This window comes from Colossoma macropomum, unplaced genomic scaffold, assembly GCF_904425465.1.
Source record: "Colossoma macropomum unplaced genomic scaffold, Colossoma_macropomum, whole genome shotgun sequence".
NCBI classification, from domain to species: domain Eukaryota; kingdom Metazoa; phylum Chordata; class Actinopteri; order Characiformes; family Serrasalmidae; genus Colossoma; species Colossoma macropomum.
Genome location: NW_023494808.1, coordinates 14,828,173 through 14,845,986, shown reverse-complemented (window position 1 = coordinate 14,845,986; position 17,814 = coordinate 14,828,173). Strand labels below are relative to the sequence as shown.

The 17,814-nt window shown below is 38.0% G+C and overlaps 1 protein-coding gene across 2 annotated transcripts; it reads right to left on the bottom strand.

Annotated features, from left to right (window-relative positions):
- Positions 1-942: 942 nt before the first annotated feature.
- LOC118798039 (chloride intracellular channel protein 4) lies at positions 943-14,489 on the bottom strand. 2 transcript variants are annotated; one of them, XM_036557351.1, is made up of 6 exons: positions 14,272-14,489; positions 5,115-5,224; positions 4,828-4,953; positions 4,595-4,701; positions 3,450-3,631; positions 943-1,854 (listed from the first exon to the last, which is right to left on the bottom strand). In XM_036557351.1, the coding sequence occupies exons 1-6, from the start codon at positions 14,452-14,454 to the stop codon at positions 1,693-1,695; spliced, it is 870 nt and encodes a 289-aa protein (XP_036413244.1). In that variant the 5' UTR covers positions 14,455-14,489; the 3' UTR covers positions 943-1,692. The 2 variants fall into 2 exon arrangements, with proteins under 2 accessions (XP_036413244.1, XP_036413245.1); XM_036557352.1 differs by lacking the exon at positions 14,272-14,489 and adding an exon at positions 6,502-7,484.
- Positions 14,490-17,814: the final 3,325 nt, after the last annotated feature.

Here is a 17,814-nt window from a genome sequence, read left to right as displayed (position 1 = left end):
TAATATAAAAGAGTAATAAGGAAAATGAACCAAGTTATTGCATTAATGCATGACAATTATCATGAAATATAAGTAGAAAACATACATGACTGTCTAGGCCTGACCATAGAAGTAATATATATATATATACTCATTTGCACCTACTTCTAGCTTCAGATAAAAATATGCAGGCAAATACTAAAACAGAACAAATAGCGAGACAAATGCATCAATTGGCTAGATTTATTGGTCATGAGAGTACTTTTGTACAGAGATCAAGGCGTTGTACTTTGAGTTAGTACGTTGGAAGAAAAATAACAAGATGAATGACACTTGACAAGTCTTAGTACTATACGCAAAACCTAATGTTTTTAACTTGGCCCTGCCATTGACTATGAAAAAAGACAGCAACCTTAGTCTCTACATAAAAATGCCTACAGAAACTGCCTAACTAATCAGAACATGCAATATAGTATTTTTAACAATGTAGCCCCAGCAGTGAGTGCACTCTCTCACTCATGCTTTCTCATTCACATACACACATACCAATTCACACAGTAATCTAAATTGCACATCCATCCATCCATCCATCCATCCATCATCTAAACCGCTTATCCTTCTGGGTCGCAGTGGGGTGCTGGAGCCTATCCCAGCTGTCATTGGGCAGAAGGCAGGATACAGGTCGCCAGTCCATCGCAGGGCAGACAGACAGACATACACATTCACTCACACCTAGGGGCAATTTAGCATGTCCAATTGGCCTGACTGCATGTTTTTGGACTGTGGGAGGAAACCGGAGTACCCGGAGGAAACCCACACAGACACGGGGAGAACATGCAAACTCCACACAGAAATGACCCTGGTCACCCGGCCGGGAATCGAACCCAGGCCCTTCTTGCTGTGAGGCGACAGCGCTACCCACTGTGCCACCGTGCCGCTAAATTGCACATGTACACCTTAAAAATAAAGGTTCCTAAATGGTTCTTGGACATAAAGCTCTGGGAAAATTTGTTGAAGACTCTTTACATTATGTGGAATTATGTGGTCTCATTTACAAAGTGGTTGTTTGAAGGACCGTCAGTTGAAAAGTTCTTTGTATGGGCATAACAATTCACAGAATTCACAAGAAATGGGGTTTGATATGACATAGTGCCTTGATTCATTTTTTAAAACAGCCCTGTCTCAATGGTCACCAACATTCTTCCTGGAGATCTACTCTCTAACATCTAACATGCTGCCTCCGTTTCCAAACACTAATTCAGCTGACCCAGACTTCTGAAGAAATGAATTAGCTGGAGCAGGTGTAGCTGATTGTGGTTGAAACTACAGTTCACAGAAAGGTAAATCTCCAGGACCAGGGTTGGTGACCTCTGCCTTATATTAATATTTCCATTTTCAAACTATTAGAGCATAAAACAACAATTGAGATTTAGAATGGCACTGTGGAGTTTCTTAGAAGTACAGAAACACTAAACAAGAGCCCAATCTAACGCTCTAGCTGCAAGTGAATATGTTAGCCCCCGGCTAATAGAGTAGCCACAAGCTAACTTACTACCTATGATACAACAAAACATTATGATACATTATGATACATTTTGTGTTGTTACACCCCTAATTCTGGGGACCAAAAGTGTTTTTTTTTCTGTGGCATCGCTCTGAAGAATCATTTATGGCAACTGTATTTTTAAGAGTGTACATCTGTTTATGCCAAATTTATTTGATCTTTTTGGCGACGTCCAAGTAGGCAAACTCAATCTCTCGTTCTGCAGGGCAGGTGTTGATGAACTCTTCTCTCTGGTAGGCAGAGTTCAGGTAGCGCCAAATCCCTTTCATATCAGCTGGAATCTCGAAACCTCTATACTTCTTCGCAACAATCTGAGACAAAGTATAATAATACAGTGACTAAGAAACATCAGAATTGTATGTAACACGTTTCCTCATGTCTGAGGTGAGATGTGCATGATCTAAAATATATATAAAGTCAACATACAAATACTGGAGACATCTGATATGAATTTGCAACATGTTTCTAGACATGTCCTACAATACATTTTACTGTGTCCAAATCAAATACCTAAAACCAGTAACTTTGGAGGCGATGTACCCAGTCAGTATACAGTGCCCTCCACAAAATTTGGCACCCCTGGTAAACATGAGCACAATGGGGTGCATAAAAATTCTTTATTGCTTATCCTTTTGATCTTTCATTTAAAATATTAACCAAAATCTAACATTTATTTAAAGTACAATGATTGAAAGAATAAAAGCTAAATCTTTTTATTAAATATTTTTTTTTCCTCAAATCTATGCGTGCCACAGTTGTTGGCACCCATTCATTCAATACTTTTGTAGCCTCCCTTTGCAAAGTTAACAGCTCTGAGTCTTTTCCTATAATGCTTAAAGACCTTTAGAGTCTGAGGACCATACTTGTAGAATCTCCTCTTCAGCTGATTCCACAGGTTTTCTATGGGGTTTAGGTTAGAGGACTGAAATGGCCTTAGCAAAACCTTAATTCTGTGGGCACTGATCCATTTTTGTGTTGATTTTGAGGTGTGCTTTTAATCATTGTCCTGCTGGAAGACCACGGCCCAGATTAAGCTACCTGGTTGAGGCAGGCAGGTTTTGATGTAACATGCCTGCTGGTACTTCATGGAGTCTACGATACCATGTATCCGAATAAGTTGTCTAGTGCCTTTGGAAGAAAAGCAGCTCCAGAACATCACGGATCCACCACCATACTTCACAGTGGGGATGACACATAGGTATAAAGACAAATATTTATTTCATAGTAAGATTTAGGTTGTTCTTTCTGTCACTGTATGTCAAAAAACCTTATATTTTTGCTAGTATTTTGAATAAAAGATCAAAAGGACAAGTAATAAAGGATGTTTTAAAGCTTGTTTTGCTCATGTTTAACAGGGGTGCCAATATTGGCCCAATTTAAGTTTTCTGCCTGAGGCAGACAGGTTTTGATGTAACATCTGCTGGTACTTGATGGAGACTGTGATACCATGTATCCAAACAAGTTGTCCAGAGCCTTTGGAATAAAAACAGCCCCACAAAAACAGAAGCGAACTGGATTTAACATGATTTTTGATATCAAGAAAGCTGTAGTTGTGCTGTCTGTTTCGGTTTCTTCTCACTCCCCTCACCCCTCATTGGTCTCTAGCAGCTCAACACAACATTTCACAAACAGAAAGCCAACCGTGTCTAGTGTTTAGTTAATCTGATATCAGAGTTACAGAGAAAAAGCTGTTTTTCATTATATTCATAAAAAATATTCAAGACAATTACCATTATGCTGATGTAATGGACACTAGGGAGCCAGCTGAAAGAGGCATCCTCTGCACCAAAACACATGATCCAACTCATTGACAGACTGTCAAGCCATTCATGAATTAAATCAGTGGGTGCTGGGGATTGCCACTTTAACACTCTGTGGTGTAATCACAGAGAATAGGATTAAATACCTTGATAATGTGTAGTTTTGGAAGTAGGTTACAGTCAGCCAGAGTCAGGTCTGGTCCATCTAGGAAGCTGCGTGTGGATGGTGCTGGGTCATCGGTGCTGTTGGCATCAATCTCCTCTGGCAAAGGAAACTGTAAATACTCATCCAATCTCTTCAGAGATTTCAATAGAGCCTTTTCCAAGCCTAAGCAATAATAAACAAGAACAAGACTCTAAAACATAACAAAGACATATACAGTACTATGCAAAAGTCTTTGACCACTCATGGTTTACTTTATTTCCAGTCAATATGGCTATTAAGTACAAGTTATTTATTTTTCAAGAGATATTTCTGAAGGAATTAGATAAAAGATAATCCCCTTATATAAGAGAAAGAAAATGAAAATATATCCAATACATACAATACAAGGAAGCGTAAATTATTAAAAGAAACAGAGAAATTTGGATTCCTAACAATTGTACAAGACCAAAGTTACATAAGATAAATAGTACCTAAAGCTTTAATGTTTGAGAGATGGGAGAAAATCAAACTCCACTCTTGCTTCAGATCTGAAAAAAAATCCATCCTTTCACTGAGACAAGATTGCTATGAGACTGAAAGTATGTGTAGCTGCCAAGAAGCTGATACTGGGAAAAGGAAATAGACAAAAAGAACAAACAGAGAACCTGCTAATGTTCTCAGAACATTGGACTGTCCACCCCAGAGCCCAGACCAGAGCCAGCCCAGATAACTGAATGCATTTGGGATTACTTGGATTGTGAGAAGAGCAAAATACAACAAACTTCTAAGACTTTGTAATTGTGGAAAAAAAAATATCCCTGCCAATTTCTTTGAAAGCAAGTCTCGCAAAAAGTATGAAAGCTGCAATAAAACTAAATTCTTGCACTCTGAATACTGAAAAAAATGTAAATTATATTTAGTTGTTGAGGCTTCTGTGCAATTTTCAGTTGAATATGTTTTCTGTTTTTCTCCTGATGCTGAAAAGCGCATACCTTAATTGCAGTTTTGACTGGAAATTTATTAAATGAAGCGGAGTCTCTGAGTTTTGCCCAGTACTATTTGCTTACTTTTTTGAAAACTTTGAAAACTGGACTACTAAAGATTACAAAAGAATGGCTAGCCATCTTGCTGATCATAATTATTTACCATCATTTGCCTCTTTCCGAGGGTTCTTGATATATGCAGAAAACTTGGCAAATACATCTATTCCTGCTGTGTTTGACCCTGGGTGCTTGGCAGCCAACTTTGGGTACCTTTAGAAGCAAGGTAAATCAGAAGACCAAAAATTGGGCAATGAAGCAGCATTCTTTTTCATGACAACAGCACTGTAATCTTTCAAGATTTGGATGAACAGGAGAATTTAATATCTTGCCCAGTACCTTGGTGGCACAAGCCTTTCCTCAAGAAATTCCTCGATCTTGTTAACATCCACCAGTACTTCACCATTAAAGGTCATAAAAGGTGGGTTGGTGCCTGGGGCAAGGTCCTGCAGGTCAGCTGGTTTCCTGCACGATGCACATCAACAAATCTGTCAATCAGCACATCTAACAAAGCTCTCACAAACATAATTCACCACAAGTCACAGGATCTGCTCATATCGCTGGGACAGAGTGTTCATTCAGATTTTTTGCAAAATTGGAGACAGTTAGAGAGAAAGTGAAATTACCTCTTGAGATCCACAGTAGTGACATTGAAAATGACTCCCTTTAGCCAAAGGATCATAAAAAGCCTCTGGGAGAAAGGACAGTTTCCAATACTTTCTCCATCACTTCCTGCCTGCAAAATTCAATACAGTACAATCTCAGTGAAAAGGTAACCGTGAGAAGTCAGATCCTAAGCTTTAAGGTGCTTAAGGTAATCCCAAATTTTAGATCATAAACAGAAGATTACATATTTTATTATGGTTTGAATTTAATGGAATGTTGTTGTGGGTACAGTCTTGTAAAAAAGGCATAATTTACATTTTTGCCATGTTTTTGTCATGTCTTAAAGTCAACCTGAAATCTGAAAATTGACCTTTTTGTTCTTGTCATATTAAGCATGATTCACTATGTCATTTAAAAGAAAACTTTTTTGGGTTTCCTGTGATCTTTGATCAAGAAGGAGTGACTAAAGGAAAGGAGTTTCACCTCCCCCTCCTACCACCCTGATATACCATCAAGCAATAACACTCAGCTCAGAGAGACCTTCCCAGATATTGCATTTCAAGTCATAGTCAATAAATTCAACTGGGTGTAAATTTGTGTGAGCCTATATGCCAACATATCAATCAGTTCTTCATGCCCAGATGATTCTGTGTTTGAGTAAAAAAAAATATACTCTTTTATTCATTCTAGACATTTTGAGCTTTTAGAGATAACATGTTGTGTAGGATCTCTAGCTTGTTTATTTACTTAGGTTTACTTTGAGCGGTAACCCCAAGAAAAAACACAGCTTCCTAAATTTCTTAAAACCTTTATGTGAACAGAGGGCAGTATAAAACAGCTTAGCCTCCTGTCAGACCACCCACTGCTGTAACCATAGGCTTATAACAATTGGCTTAATTAAATTTTCCAAATAACTGTCAGACTCTGTGTTTTTGAAAGAGATTTAGGTCATGTCAAAAAAGCATACAAATTTTCAAAAATATATATAGCCAGCTTGATAATTTAATGTTCTGCTAAAGTTTAACTCATTGTAACTGTACCCAGAAATGCTCTGTAATCATATCAGTCTAAACAGATTAAAGTCACAGTGGTATGAAACATTCAGAAAAAAGGGCAAGAGCAAAATGTAGTGCATTTTGTGCCCAACTTGCTAGATGTTTCAATAAACTGGGGATGAAAGTGATTCTCATTAGAGCTCCTCTGAGATCCACTTTATTATGTAGGTTTAATGTGTATTACCATTTGACAAATTCCCAGGGAAAAGCATCTCTTTCCATTTAAACTCTTGCAAACCATTTTTGTCCATCCTTTCATTTAAGTCAAATAAGCCTATGCATGTCTGACGGCAAAAAATCATAAAAACGACCCTTGTCTTACTTAATGTATTCAGTATAAGGAACGTCTTACCTTCACAAACAGTTCAATAGTGGGAAATCCAAACTTTTTAGCTGCTATATCAAACCAAGCCATTGTTCAAGGTTTCAAAATTAAAGTCATTAGAGGACACACTAAAGTTGTTTCTTCCTCACATCTGACCTTTTACAGATCCCAAATTTTACCATTTCCGTATGGAATAGTTTTTCAATTTTGCAAAAATTAAGACTCCCATCCTTTCTATTATACTATGAAAGATCAATGTCCAAAAAATATATATTTTTCTTATTGTTGCTATGTTGTATGTTCTAATGCTCTAATGCTCTCCCATGTGAAATGGGCTAAAATATGCTGTCTGAGACAGCTAGATGCCTGAATAAAACACTTGGTCTTTGTTATTGCATACAGACATCAATAGTTGGCTTGTTTATGAGCTACAGTCTTGTGAACATTTCATGTAGGCAAGTGGAATTCAAAGCTCTTTGCACTGAAATAGACACACAGGAGCTCTATCACAGCCTAGTAATAGGCCTGCTTTTACTACACTGCAACAATGCAATTTCAAAGCTACACCAACTTACTTTTAATTCCACAGATTTTAAAACATTTCGACATAAATAAATTGTTGAGATGTACATATTCATAATTTTAATGTGAAATGGTGCACTGCAGAGAAATGTACCAACTCTAAAGGTTTCTTTACAGTGGTGGTGACAGGTACCAGAGGTTGCAATGTCTACAGTGCAAATATAGCCATTATATTTACTTTCCAGAACAGCAAAGCTACATGTCTTCTGTGACCATATATGTAGCATTGATAATGTTAAAACAATGGTAAAACTTCATGGACCTCTCTACAATGCAGGATTGATAAAAATGTTTTAGGCTAAAACTTTCTCTTGAAACTATTGTAAAATTATGTCTCAGGCAATGTATATAACAACAAACAATAACAGAGTACGGGGCGTAGTCACCCAGAATTCCTAGCAGGATGGTTTATTATTAAAGGGCCCATATCCTACATTTACCACGTTAACATGTAATATGTCCACTTATAACATTAATGTGGTTTTATATACCAAAAATGATATATAATTCATTTTTTCTTGACCATTGTTATTGTGTCTTTAAACTGATATATAATTGAGCTCTGTTCTAACTGGCTGCCTTGTATTGTGCCTCATGTTAAAGCAAAATGGCCTGAAACACTCCTTACTTGAGCAAGAATGGGTGGGGCTAAACTCCTGTAGGCTGACTAGGCTATTATAAGTAAACACGCGCACGCGTGTGTGTGTGTGTTTTTTTGTTTTTTTTTTTGGGACCATATGCTTTTTTTGTATCATATGTCATATCATTGAAGCAGTAAATTCAAAATGGGATGTTTTTGCAGCCAGGTTTCCATACTTGGACTGTAAAAACTGAGGAGTGAAAAGTATGTTTTGAAAGTTTACATACTACATGAAACACTTTAATATCAAGAAAGTGATGAAAAATCCATTCTATTTTCAATGCTATGGGTCATTTAAACAATCTTTGCTGTAAGTGAGATGTGCAAGGAATGTGTAAGAATTATTTTAAAACATAATGAACATCCATATGATGTAAAGTTTGTATCACACCTAAAGTTTGTGTCACACCTACATTACACAAGAGGCCACTCACGGCATAAGGGGAGGATAGAACAGTGAGGAGCGGATTCAAACTGAACGTACTAGCCCGTTAGCCATGCAAACTTTGCAATGCAAAACATTTTTTGAGAAAATTGAACATCAAAAAAAATATGTGAATCATTGCTTTGTCTGTAAGTAACCTGGTCTTGAAGTGTAGTGTAGCGCTTTTCTTTTTTGTTGTTGTTAGTCTTTAGCATGCTTACTAGCCAGCTAGCAGATGAAACTGATGAAGTTGTATCAGCAGTTATGTGTAAGAGATGGAGTAGTTTGTAACTTATAGCCCAGCAATTGAATGTTATGTGTTTGAAATTTTGAGCATTTTAAAGTACTTTACTGCTTTGGCCGCTATTATTTTCAGGTTTGAAAAAGGAAATATGTCACATCACAGTGTTTTTTGGGCAAGTTCTGCTGCTGAAGTCAACACTTGCGTTCACTTAATCCCTCATCTTACACCCTTCACTTGAACTAATAAAGTAATGGCACCCTTAAGATGGCACCCAGGGATTCCCCTGAGGGAAATGACAAGGGCAAGTGGACGAGGGCTTGTTAAAACTGAAATGGGCAATAACAGTGTTTGGAAAAGATCATAAATACACAAGTTTACGATCACTGGAGGCTGAAGAAATGATTGTGAGGCCTTGACGCTCAAGGTTAAGCAAGCTGCAGTGACAGTCTAAAAATGGTACACTAAACTCTAGGGTACAGAACAGGTGCAGTGAGCAATGGGGGAGGGTGGCTAAATGAGCCATTCTATGTCAAACCAAGGGTCACCAAATGGGGGCACTGGAGACTTTCTTTCCTTATAATTTTAGAATCTATTCTGTGAAAGCATGCTTCAGATTCATAAAAATACTATGTGTTCTTTATGTGTTGTGTACTTAGAGGTAACAAAGGCTCATCATGGATCAGCGGCTTAACTCTTTCAAAATGCCTTTAAGTCATAAGAGGCTGAAAATCTCAATCAGTGCCTGCCTATCCATGTGTCAGTGGCAAGCTCATTTGAGCACGTGGCAAAATCCTCAGCGTTGGCTTAACACCTATAGTGTTCAAGTAACACCTAAAGTGTCCATGTAAATCCAGCAGGACACAAATAAATACAGTTGAATACTGTAAAAGTTAATTCAACACCTGGGCTTTTCCCGTTCAATATAGCTGCTAACAGCAAAACTCACACATAGACCTTTGCTAGCAGGAGCTCTTATGTAAAGGGTTAGACCCCACCCCCACAATCAACCACTCCATCCCATAACAGGTCCAGACCAGCAAACATCTTAATGAGATTAGTTTAGAGGCATGCAGAGCAATAGAGAGATTAACTCTGCACTCTTCTGAGCATTTTGCAAGGACACTTAATGGGACTTCTCAATGGCTGATCTTCAACAACCAAATCAAAGGCACATAAATTAACTGTACAGAACTGTGTACAGTTCTTAAAGCAGAGTTGCTGGCAGCCAACATAGTTTCCAAGTTATGTAAACAGTCATCTAATTGCATTGATTCATCGTTCATCTTAAGCAACACTACTTTGTGACAGTTGGATGAGGCTGTTTTGTGCATGACCCCAAACAGCTAACAAGGCTGTAAAGGAGGCCTTAATGTCAGTTCTGTCTCCAAGCTAAAATAAATAAGATAAATAGGTAAATAAACAAACAAATAAATTCAGACAATAGACGTCTTTGTTTTGGGAACCGCTTTGCACAGACCCAAGGGGAGGTTTATTAGGACATTTTTACTAGGCTTAAAACCCTACTGCTCAGCCACTTTCATTTCACAGGAATTTAGCTCTAACATTTTTTAACTGGTGGAAGGAACCCCTACAGGCTGAAAATTAAATTTCATACTGTGTTTTCTTGAAGACAGAGCATGTTTAAAGTGTAGAATGTGCAATAAGTATATTTTAAATGAAACAACCATTCAGAGTGGTTTGATGTGAAATGCTCTGTTCCACAGAAACGTGCTGATTCACAATAGTTCACAGATGTGGTTCACAGAAGCTTTTACTTGAAATGCATATGAATATGTTGCCTAAAGACTGAGACTTTGTTTTACAACAGTTTTGTGACAAATAGTGCCATTTCGTGCCATTATCAACATTACATATTAAAAATCGGTAGACACGTGTAGGTTCACTAGTCATTTTGGATAGTAAATGAAATGGCTATATTTACATTGTAGACATTGTGACCCCTGGTTCCCATTGCCAACGTTTGTAAAGAAATTTGTGTCATTAAGTTTGTTTACAAAGCATAATTTCTTACTCTTTCTCCACTCTAAATGAATTTGTTAACATTTTAGTGAATGAACTATTCAGAAATTCAGGGAAATGTGAGGAATTCCTCTTTAATGAATAATTACTCACGCTGCAGTACATTCTAATTAAGGTGTCAAAAAGGGTTATTTGAAGTGATGCCATAGAAGAACAACTCAGTTCTTTTTAACTGTTTTCCACCAAGTGTATAGAACCTCAAACTAATGTAAATGCTGCCAAGAACTTTATGTCTAAGACAAGAGACATTTGAGAACCTTGTAGAGGTTGAGTGCAGAATCAATGACCGATTAACATTAGCTTTGATTCATTGACTACTTACAACATAACTAGCCTTGAATTTTCCCTGTTGTGATACAAAGTTTGACCCAGGTAAACATAAGTAAACCATCAGCTAAATCAACAGTATTTGTGTGTATATTGTCAGATAAAAGTCAAAGCGCATCTTGGAAAAATGACCTGCACTAGTCATTATATTACAGCGTAAAAACTCTTCATTATAAATAACTTTTACATTATAAGCTTAATGCTGAAGCCCATTCCTGCCAGGCAGAGGAGAAGAGAATTGCCTATTCTTTTTCTCGTTCTGTTTCTGGCAGCAGTATGTCAAATGTTCAACTTAAAATAAAAAAATAGTGACTTACTATGTCAAAAATAATGACACAGTATCATGAAATAATGACTTACTATGTTAAAATAATTACTTGTTTTCTCTAATTGTTGACTTAATATCTCAAAATAATGACCATGTAAAAACAATACACTTTTAAAATTCAAAAAAGAAACTAGTTATTTTGGGCAAATAAGTCATTATTTTGAGATAATACATCAACATTTTGACATACTGCTGCAGGAATCAGCATTCCTAATCTACCTAGTGGGAGTGCGCTTCCATACCTAGCTCTCCCTACATGTTAATTAGTCAAAGTGGGCCAGGATTTGGATGGATGTCTTACCAAGATGAGATAAGAAGATTAGTATGAGATCACATGAAAATACACTCTCAAGACCTGCTATGCTGATCTGTGAACCATCACAGATCCTCCTTAAGCTTCTAAGCTTCAAACATTCATTGATTTCATTCATTCTGCCAATTGCTTTTTATGTACATTCTTATATAAAAGATGTAGGTCTTTGTGTATCACAACAATCATAATATAACAGCTGATTTCTAGTACACGTTTAGTGTATTTATTAAATCTAGTCGAACAAAAAAGTGCATAATGTAAAATGTGCTTGAGGAATACGCTGAGTTAGCTGTATTTTAAGTGAGGGTGGAAAGTAACAAATTGCAGATACTATTATTACTATGATTGAGTAATATTTTGTATACTTATGCTTTTCCATTCAGTGTTGTCATAAAAATAAAATACATTTCAAAACACTTAGAACAAAAGTTAGACACTAATCATATTCAGTTTCAAAGATCACACCAAAACCAGAATAAACAGGGGTGCAGATAATTCGTCAGATACTCTATTCTATGGCTCAATGCCATTTAACATTTTGAAAAGGTTATATTAAAATTTCAAAATACAATGAATAACATGGTATGACTCCTTTCCATCTAAGGCAAATGATGCTCCACCATTCACCTAGTTTTGTTATGCCATTATCCTGAACATAAAAGAATATAATAAAGCAATCATCATATTTTCTAAATAGCTTTTGCTTCTAGTTGTTTTACACCTATTGTAGACTGTATGTTTAGTCTGCTTAGTATTTTTCATAGTTAATCAAACGTGACACCTATGTAGAAATTGCGAAAATAACAGCTATTATGAATGGAACGCTGTGGCAGCACTTATGAAAAGTGCTTGGATACTAAGAACATAAGAGAACTATCTCTGCCCACATAAGACAAAATAAACAACTATGCAAGACTAATTCAACTGTGAATGTCTTATTATTTAAGGAAAAACAGCAATTTGATGTAAATACTACTGAAGTTCCTCCACTTGAATGGAACATTTCAGTACACATTCCACTTGTGACATCAAGCTCACTTCAACTATACTGAATCTGAATGATCTATGACAATATAAAGTTTTTGATAGCCCTTATGCACATGTATGAAAGTATGTATATAAAAAAAGAAATCTGTAACAGTTTATATTCTATAATTAGCAAGATAATTTTATATCGGGGAACACAAGGAGTCCAAAATAATATAATATATCTCACAACCCAATTATACACTTATTATACGAAGCCCAACTTAGAAGTAAGAAGCAATTCAAATGAAAAAGAGTTAATTATAAATAGCTTTTAACTTGAAGGCTATCATTCTGTTTTTCTGTTAAAACAGCCCATCAGCTAAAAATTCAAAGGCTAGATAGTAATGTTCTCTTGAACTCTGGATAGAAATCAAGTGAAGACCTTATGTTATTACATTCTACTTAAAATCCTAAGCCACTAAAAATTTGTCTTAAGCTATATAGGCTGCTTTCTTATACATTGATTAAGTCTAGCCTTGGTCTCTAGGCTTAATCTGGATCTGGGAAGCCAGTCATATAGTTATAGATACCAGGGGTGTCCAATCTTATCCACAAATGGCCAGTGTGGCTGCAGGGTTTCACTCCAAACAAGCTGGAGCACACCTGACTCCACTTGTTTAATCAGTTGGTTTCAGCCTTAAACTGCTGATCATGTGAGATCCTGCTTTGTTGGAGTGAAAACCTGCAGCCACACAGGTCCTTTGTGGGTAAGATTGGACACCCCTGGTTTAAACTATGTAATTCAGGTTTTTTTTTTGGCTGGATACCCCAAACCCCCAAGGTAGTTTAGTGTCTGACTCACAAATAAGCATGACAACTGACCAAGACAGTAACACAGTGTCAACAACAATATGTTGTTGTGTACTACTGAGTAAGAGGAACAACCAATACAGCGAAATGGTTGCATACTAATATGGACACTAAAGACATAAAAAATACTTCTGTTCCAACTAAAGCATGATATTAAATAATTAAATAATTAAATAATGCCTTATTGCTATGTTAAACTTTGTCTCTATAAAACTGTATTTGACTGTTGCTGGGATGTGTCACAGCATCTTGCATGTAACTGAAATACACAATAAAAACGAGCATTCTTTCTTAGTTTTTCAAAAAAATTTTTGATTAACTGATCTTTTTTTCTGGAATAGCGAATTATACAGCAGGTATCATCAATGGGCTTAAGGGCTCCAGTGCAAAAAACATTAATAGGCCCCTCTTATGAAAATGATCTTGAATGAATAAAAATAAATGTAATTTGAGTGTTCTTTGCTATCTCAATGAAAATGGTGCTCTAACATAGGCTAATGGTTAAAGTTATCGGAGTTACCTATAATTGTAAAATTGTGTAAGTAGTGATATAAGGGGCCCAACTAAGACGTTACACAACACAAGCCATAGTGCAAATGACCTGTCTGCATTGCCAGCAGTTACGCCACCATCCTCATCAATTTAACTCTATATTCTCAAAAATAAAGGTGACACAAAGAGTCCTTTGAGTGATGCCATAGAAGAACCACTTTTGGTTCCAAAAACAATTGTGTCTGAAATAGAGATGTGTGTTATATAATGTAATGCTTCTTTATCAAGTCAGGGGTGGACTTCTTCCTGGAACCTTTACATTATGTGAAGTATATCTAAACTTTAAAAAGGTTCTTTATAAAGTTTAAATTCACACATATCATTTACAAAAATGGTTCTCTAAATTATCTATACTTTGAAATGTTTTTAGGGAACAAAACATGGTTCTTACAAAATAATGGCATGGGGCGAAGAACCCTTTTTGGCGCCTTTGTCTTCAAGAGTGTGTATTAACAGGCTAAATTTTACTCTGATGATTTTACTCTTTAACTGTAATGTTTGAGAGTACCTTCACATAGAGAGAGATCTCCCATTCAGAAGGATCAGTACTGTAAATCTTCTCCTCCATCCGCTCAGCTGGACTCATCTTTGGAGGATCCATAACTTCCTCTTGCATCACAGTTTGGGGCAACTTCTTCAGCTGAGCTGCCTCCTTCACTAGCGCAGGCCCAGGGACCCCATTCTCCACCATGACTTCTTGACCTTTAATCTTGACACCGATTTCTCCTTCACGTTCCATGCTAATGTTTCTAGGGCGACTGCCAGTAGGTTTAGGGGGCTCCTGTACCTCCGAGGTCTCGCTGGCAATCAACCAAGCAGGTATCGTCACTTTACGCCCTCCCTCTCGGCCTCTCTTCTTTGGCTCATCCTCAATGACAGCCTTCTGTTGGGGCTGTTCTATCCCCTTACACTCGGCCCCCTGTGCAGCTTTTGATATCACTTCGATGACTGGACTTGGCTGTTCTTTTTTTGTGCTCTCTCCCTCTGCTGCCTTCTGCTTACTTTCAATCACTCTCATCAGCTGTTCTAGCACTAGCTTGTTGCTCCTCCTCTCCACCACAGAGGCTAGCTCATCCTTCATGACCTGCCCTGGCTGTTCTATCTTCTTACACACTCCCTTCCCTGGCTGCTCTATCTCATTACACACTCCCTCCCCACTGACCTGCTTTAGCGCACCTATATCCTCAGTCACTCTTTCCACTATGATGCCTATCTGATCCTCCATGTTTTTACAGTTTGCTCCCTCCTTATGTGCTTCATTATCTCTAAGTTTGTCCTGTTCTTTCACTACATCCATCTCAACCTTCTCTTCCTCATTTTCTTCTGGTCTATCCACCATCAGCGGTGTGTCTTCAATTACTATCTCCTCACATTCTTTAGCTAATTCCAGACCGGTATCATCATGCATCTTTTCAACCACCTGTCGTGGTGGTTTTTCTTCGTTCTTTGTAGCCTCAGGTTCAGCAACAGGACTAATGCTGTCCTGATTCTGCTGAACTGTGACATTAGCTTCTTCCTCCTGACCAATCTTGTCCTTTACTGATACTTCACCTATAGTGGCCGGTTGTCTTGTCTCAGGCATGTGTCTGCCATCGCTCTCAAAGGCATCATCATTTTGAAAGGTTTTTGGTGATTTCTGAGTTTCTTGGCAGTTTTTTCCTGCTTCACAAAAAGACACTTCTGGTATAGCTGCTTCTTTTCTAACTTTATCACATACAACCTCATCATCAACCGTCTCAGTTTTACTCTCTTTATGTTTTTCTTTGCCAAGATGACTAATCAAAGGTTGTTCAAGATCAGTTTCCACTTTCCCCTCTTTTGTTTCAACTCCATCACTGGATGAAGTTGGTTTCAGTCTTTCTTCTTTAATCTTTCCATCATCTCTACTTATTACTGTAACCTCTTCCAAATCTTGTAATGGCCCCTTTGGGATATCTCTGACCTCAACACTGGTGGCCAAATCTGGTTGCTTTACTAGCAATTGTAATATTTCTTTTTCAACATTACTTACCTTGGTATTCAAAGAAACAGGAACTTGTTTCTCTGGCTGTGGAGATTCGTTATCTTCCACTTGTTTTACATCAAAATAGTGAGACACAGCTGGTTGATCATCCACCACCACTTCTTCTTCAACCTCCTTTGCTGCAGGAATATTATATTGCCCTTCAGATTGCTCTACTTTATCCTCTTGTACATTATCAACAGTGGCCTCAGTCAGGCGCCCTTCAACTACATTTGAACCATCATCAATTTTCTGCATTGCTTCATCTACAGAGAACAAAGAATTAGGCCTGTCCTTTTTTTCTGGTGTCTGCCTCTCTATCATTCCTACCTCTAAGGATGCCATCACCTGTTCCACTTCTGTCTCTGCCCCAAGTCCCTTCTCAGCCTGCTCCTGAATACCTGACCTCTCTTCCATCTTCACCAAACCTTTTTCATTTGCGTTTTCACTGAGAATTTCTGACTTCCTGTCCTCTTGCTTTTGTAGAGGGCTTGGCTCTGCCTCCTGAATTTGTTGTTCTAGAACTAAAACTGGTTGTTCTTCGCCTTCCTTGTTGGTTACAGGCAAAACTTCAGCAATAGTCTGTGCTTCATTTTGAGTTTGTATTGCTACCTGAGAATATAGTTCAGTTGGAGCAGCTGGTTCAGTTTCATCCTTTGGTTCAGTCTCATCCTTTAGTTCACTCACTCTGTGTTCAGCTTGTTCCAGCTCTTTCTCTGTCTTTTCTACCACTTCCTTAAGTTCCTCATTTGGAGCTTCTTCTCTAGGTTCTGCATCATTTGTGCTCTCCACATCCATTTTGCCCCAAGCACCCTCGTTTTCATGCACTATGATTAGGGCCAGTTTAGATTCCTCTTGTTGGCCAAGTGGAAACATTCCATTGCCACATGTCTGCTTTTCTGTTGTGCCATCTTCACCTCCCATGCCAATATCCTCATCCACTTCCTCTGCTAGTTCAATCTCTTCCTCCTCTTCCTCCTCATTGCTTCGGTGGTCCAGGTCCGTACAAGGTTCCACAGTCGAGTGGATGATTGTGTCGTTAGAAATCTCAGAGTCAAGACCCACGTCACTTTTGGCCTGGGCCATAATGCAAACAGAGAATCCCTACAGAATGTTGAGAGTGCACTAAAACTGTGTAACTTCAGTCCTGTACTACACTGTATGTCTCTCCAGTCTAGTCCTTGAGCCTTTCCTGCACAGACTAGGGCTTACTCTCTCTCTGTCTACCTACCCCCCTTTTCTCCGGAGGATTATGGTGAATTTCGGATCCTGATCCCCACATGACTTGCTGGCTCTCCTAAATCCGCTCCACTGGGAGCCAGGCTGACCCAGGCTGATCGGTTTAAAGAGCAGGACACGCCTTCCACCTAACCAACTTGCCATGGTAGACAATCTGCAAGCCCTCACTCTTTAAAGGAAAAGTCTAGGAATGTCTCAGAGGAACCTGATTCATTCTGTGCACCCTCACAGTGCTCTTAAGGTCTAACTGTGTACTTTGTATATGTTTTTTTCCTGGAGGAAAGGTTTGTATTTGTATGTTTTCATAACCTAATACTTTAAAACAGAACAATAAAATAAAAGCTTAGAGTCAAGACAGTGTGTACAGAGTCCATGCACTTTAAAAAACGTAACTGAAATGAAATGTGGTACAATTATGTTCTCTAAGTAAAGGTATTGAAGATACCACACAAGTGACAAGAGAGAGACTGTCCCAGTAGTAGTTTTCTGAGAATGTAGGGATATAGATTTGTGTCAATCTCAGAATTAGACCACAAGGACAACCCTTAAGTACTTGTCCTGTTCAACTTTAGAAGGAAGTTATTGACTTTCAGAATAGTCAAGGGCTGTTTCTAAACATCTGGAGGCCATAAGCAGCATCCTACCTGGAGGCCCACTCACCCCAGAGACATTATTTTGTAAGACGAAAATAAATTAACACTTGTGTGTTTAGGTGGCATGAGCCCTGTTTCTGCTTTCGTGATTTGTTGGAAACAAAGTCATCAGTGATGAGGAAACAGCCTTGAAATTAGGAGCAGAAACAACTGTTTG

Coding starts and splice junctions, on each gene's coding strand:
- LOC118798039 (XM_036557351.1), bottom strand. CDS start 14,454: ATGGTGGAGAATGGGGTCCCTGGGCCTGCGCTAGTGAAGGAGGCAGCT. Junction 4,702..4,827: donor GAAAGGCTTGTGCCACCAAG/GTACTGGGCAAG, acceptor TTGCTTCTAAAG/GTACCCAAAGTTGGCTGCCA. Junction 1,855..3,449: donor CAAAACTACACATTATCAAG/GTATTTAATCCT, acceptor ACTTTGTCTCAG/ATTGTTGCGAAGAAGTATAG.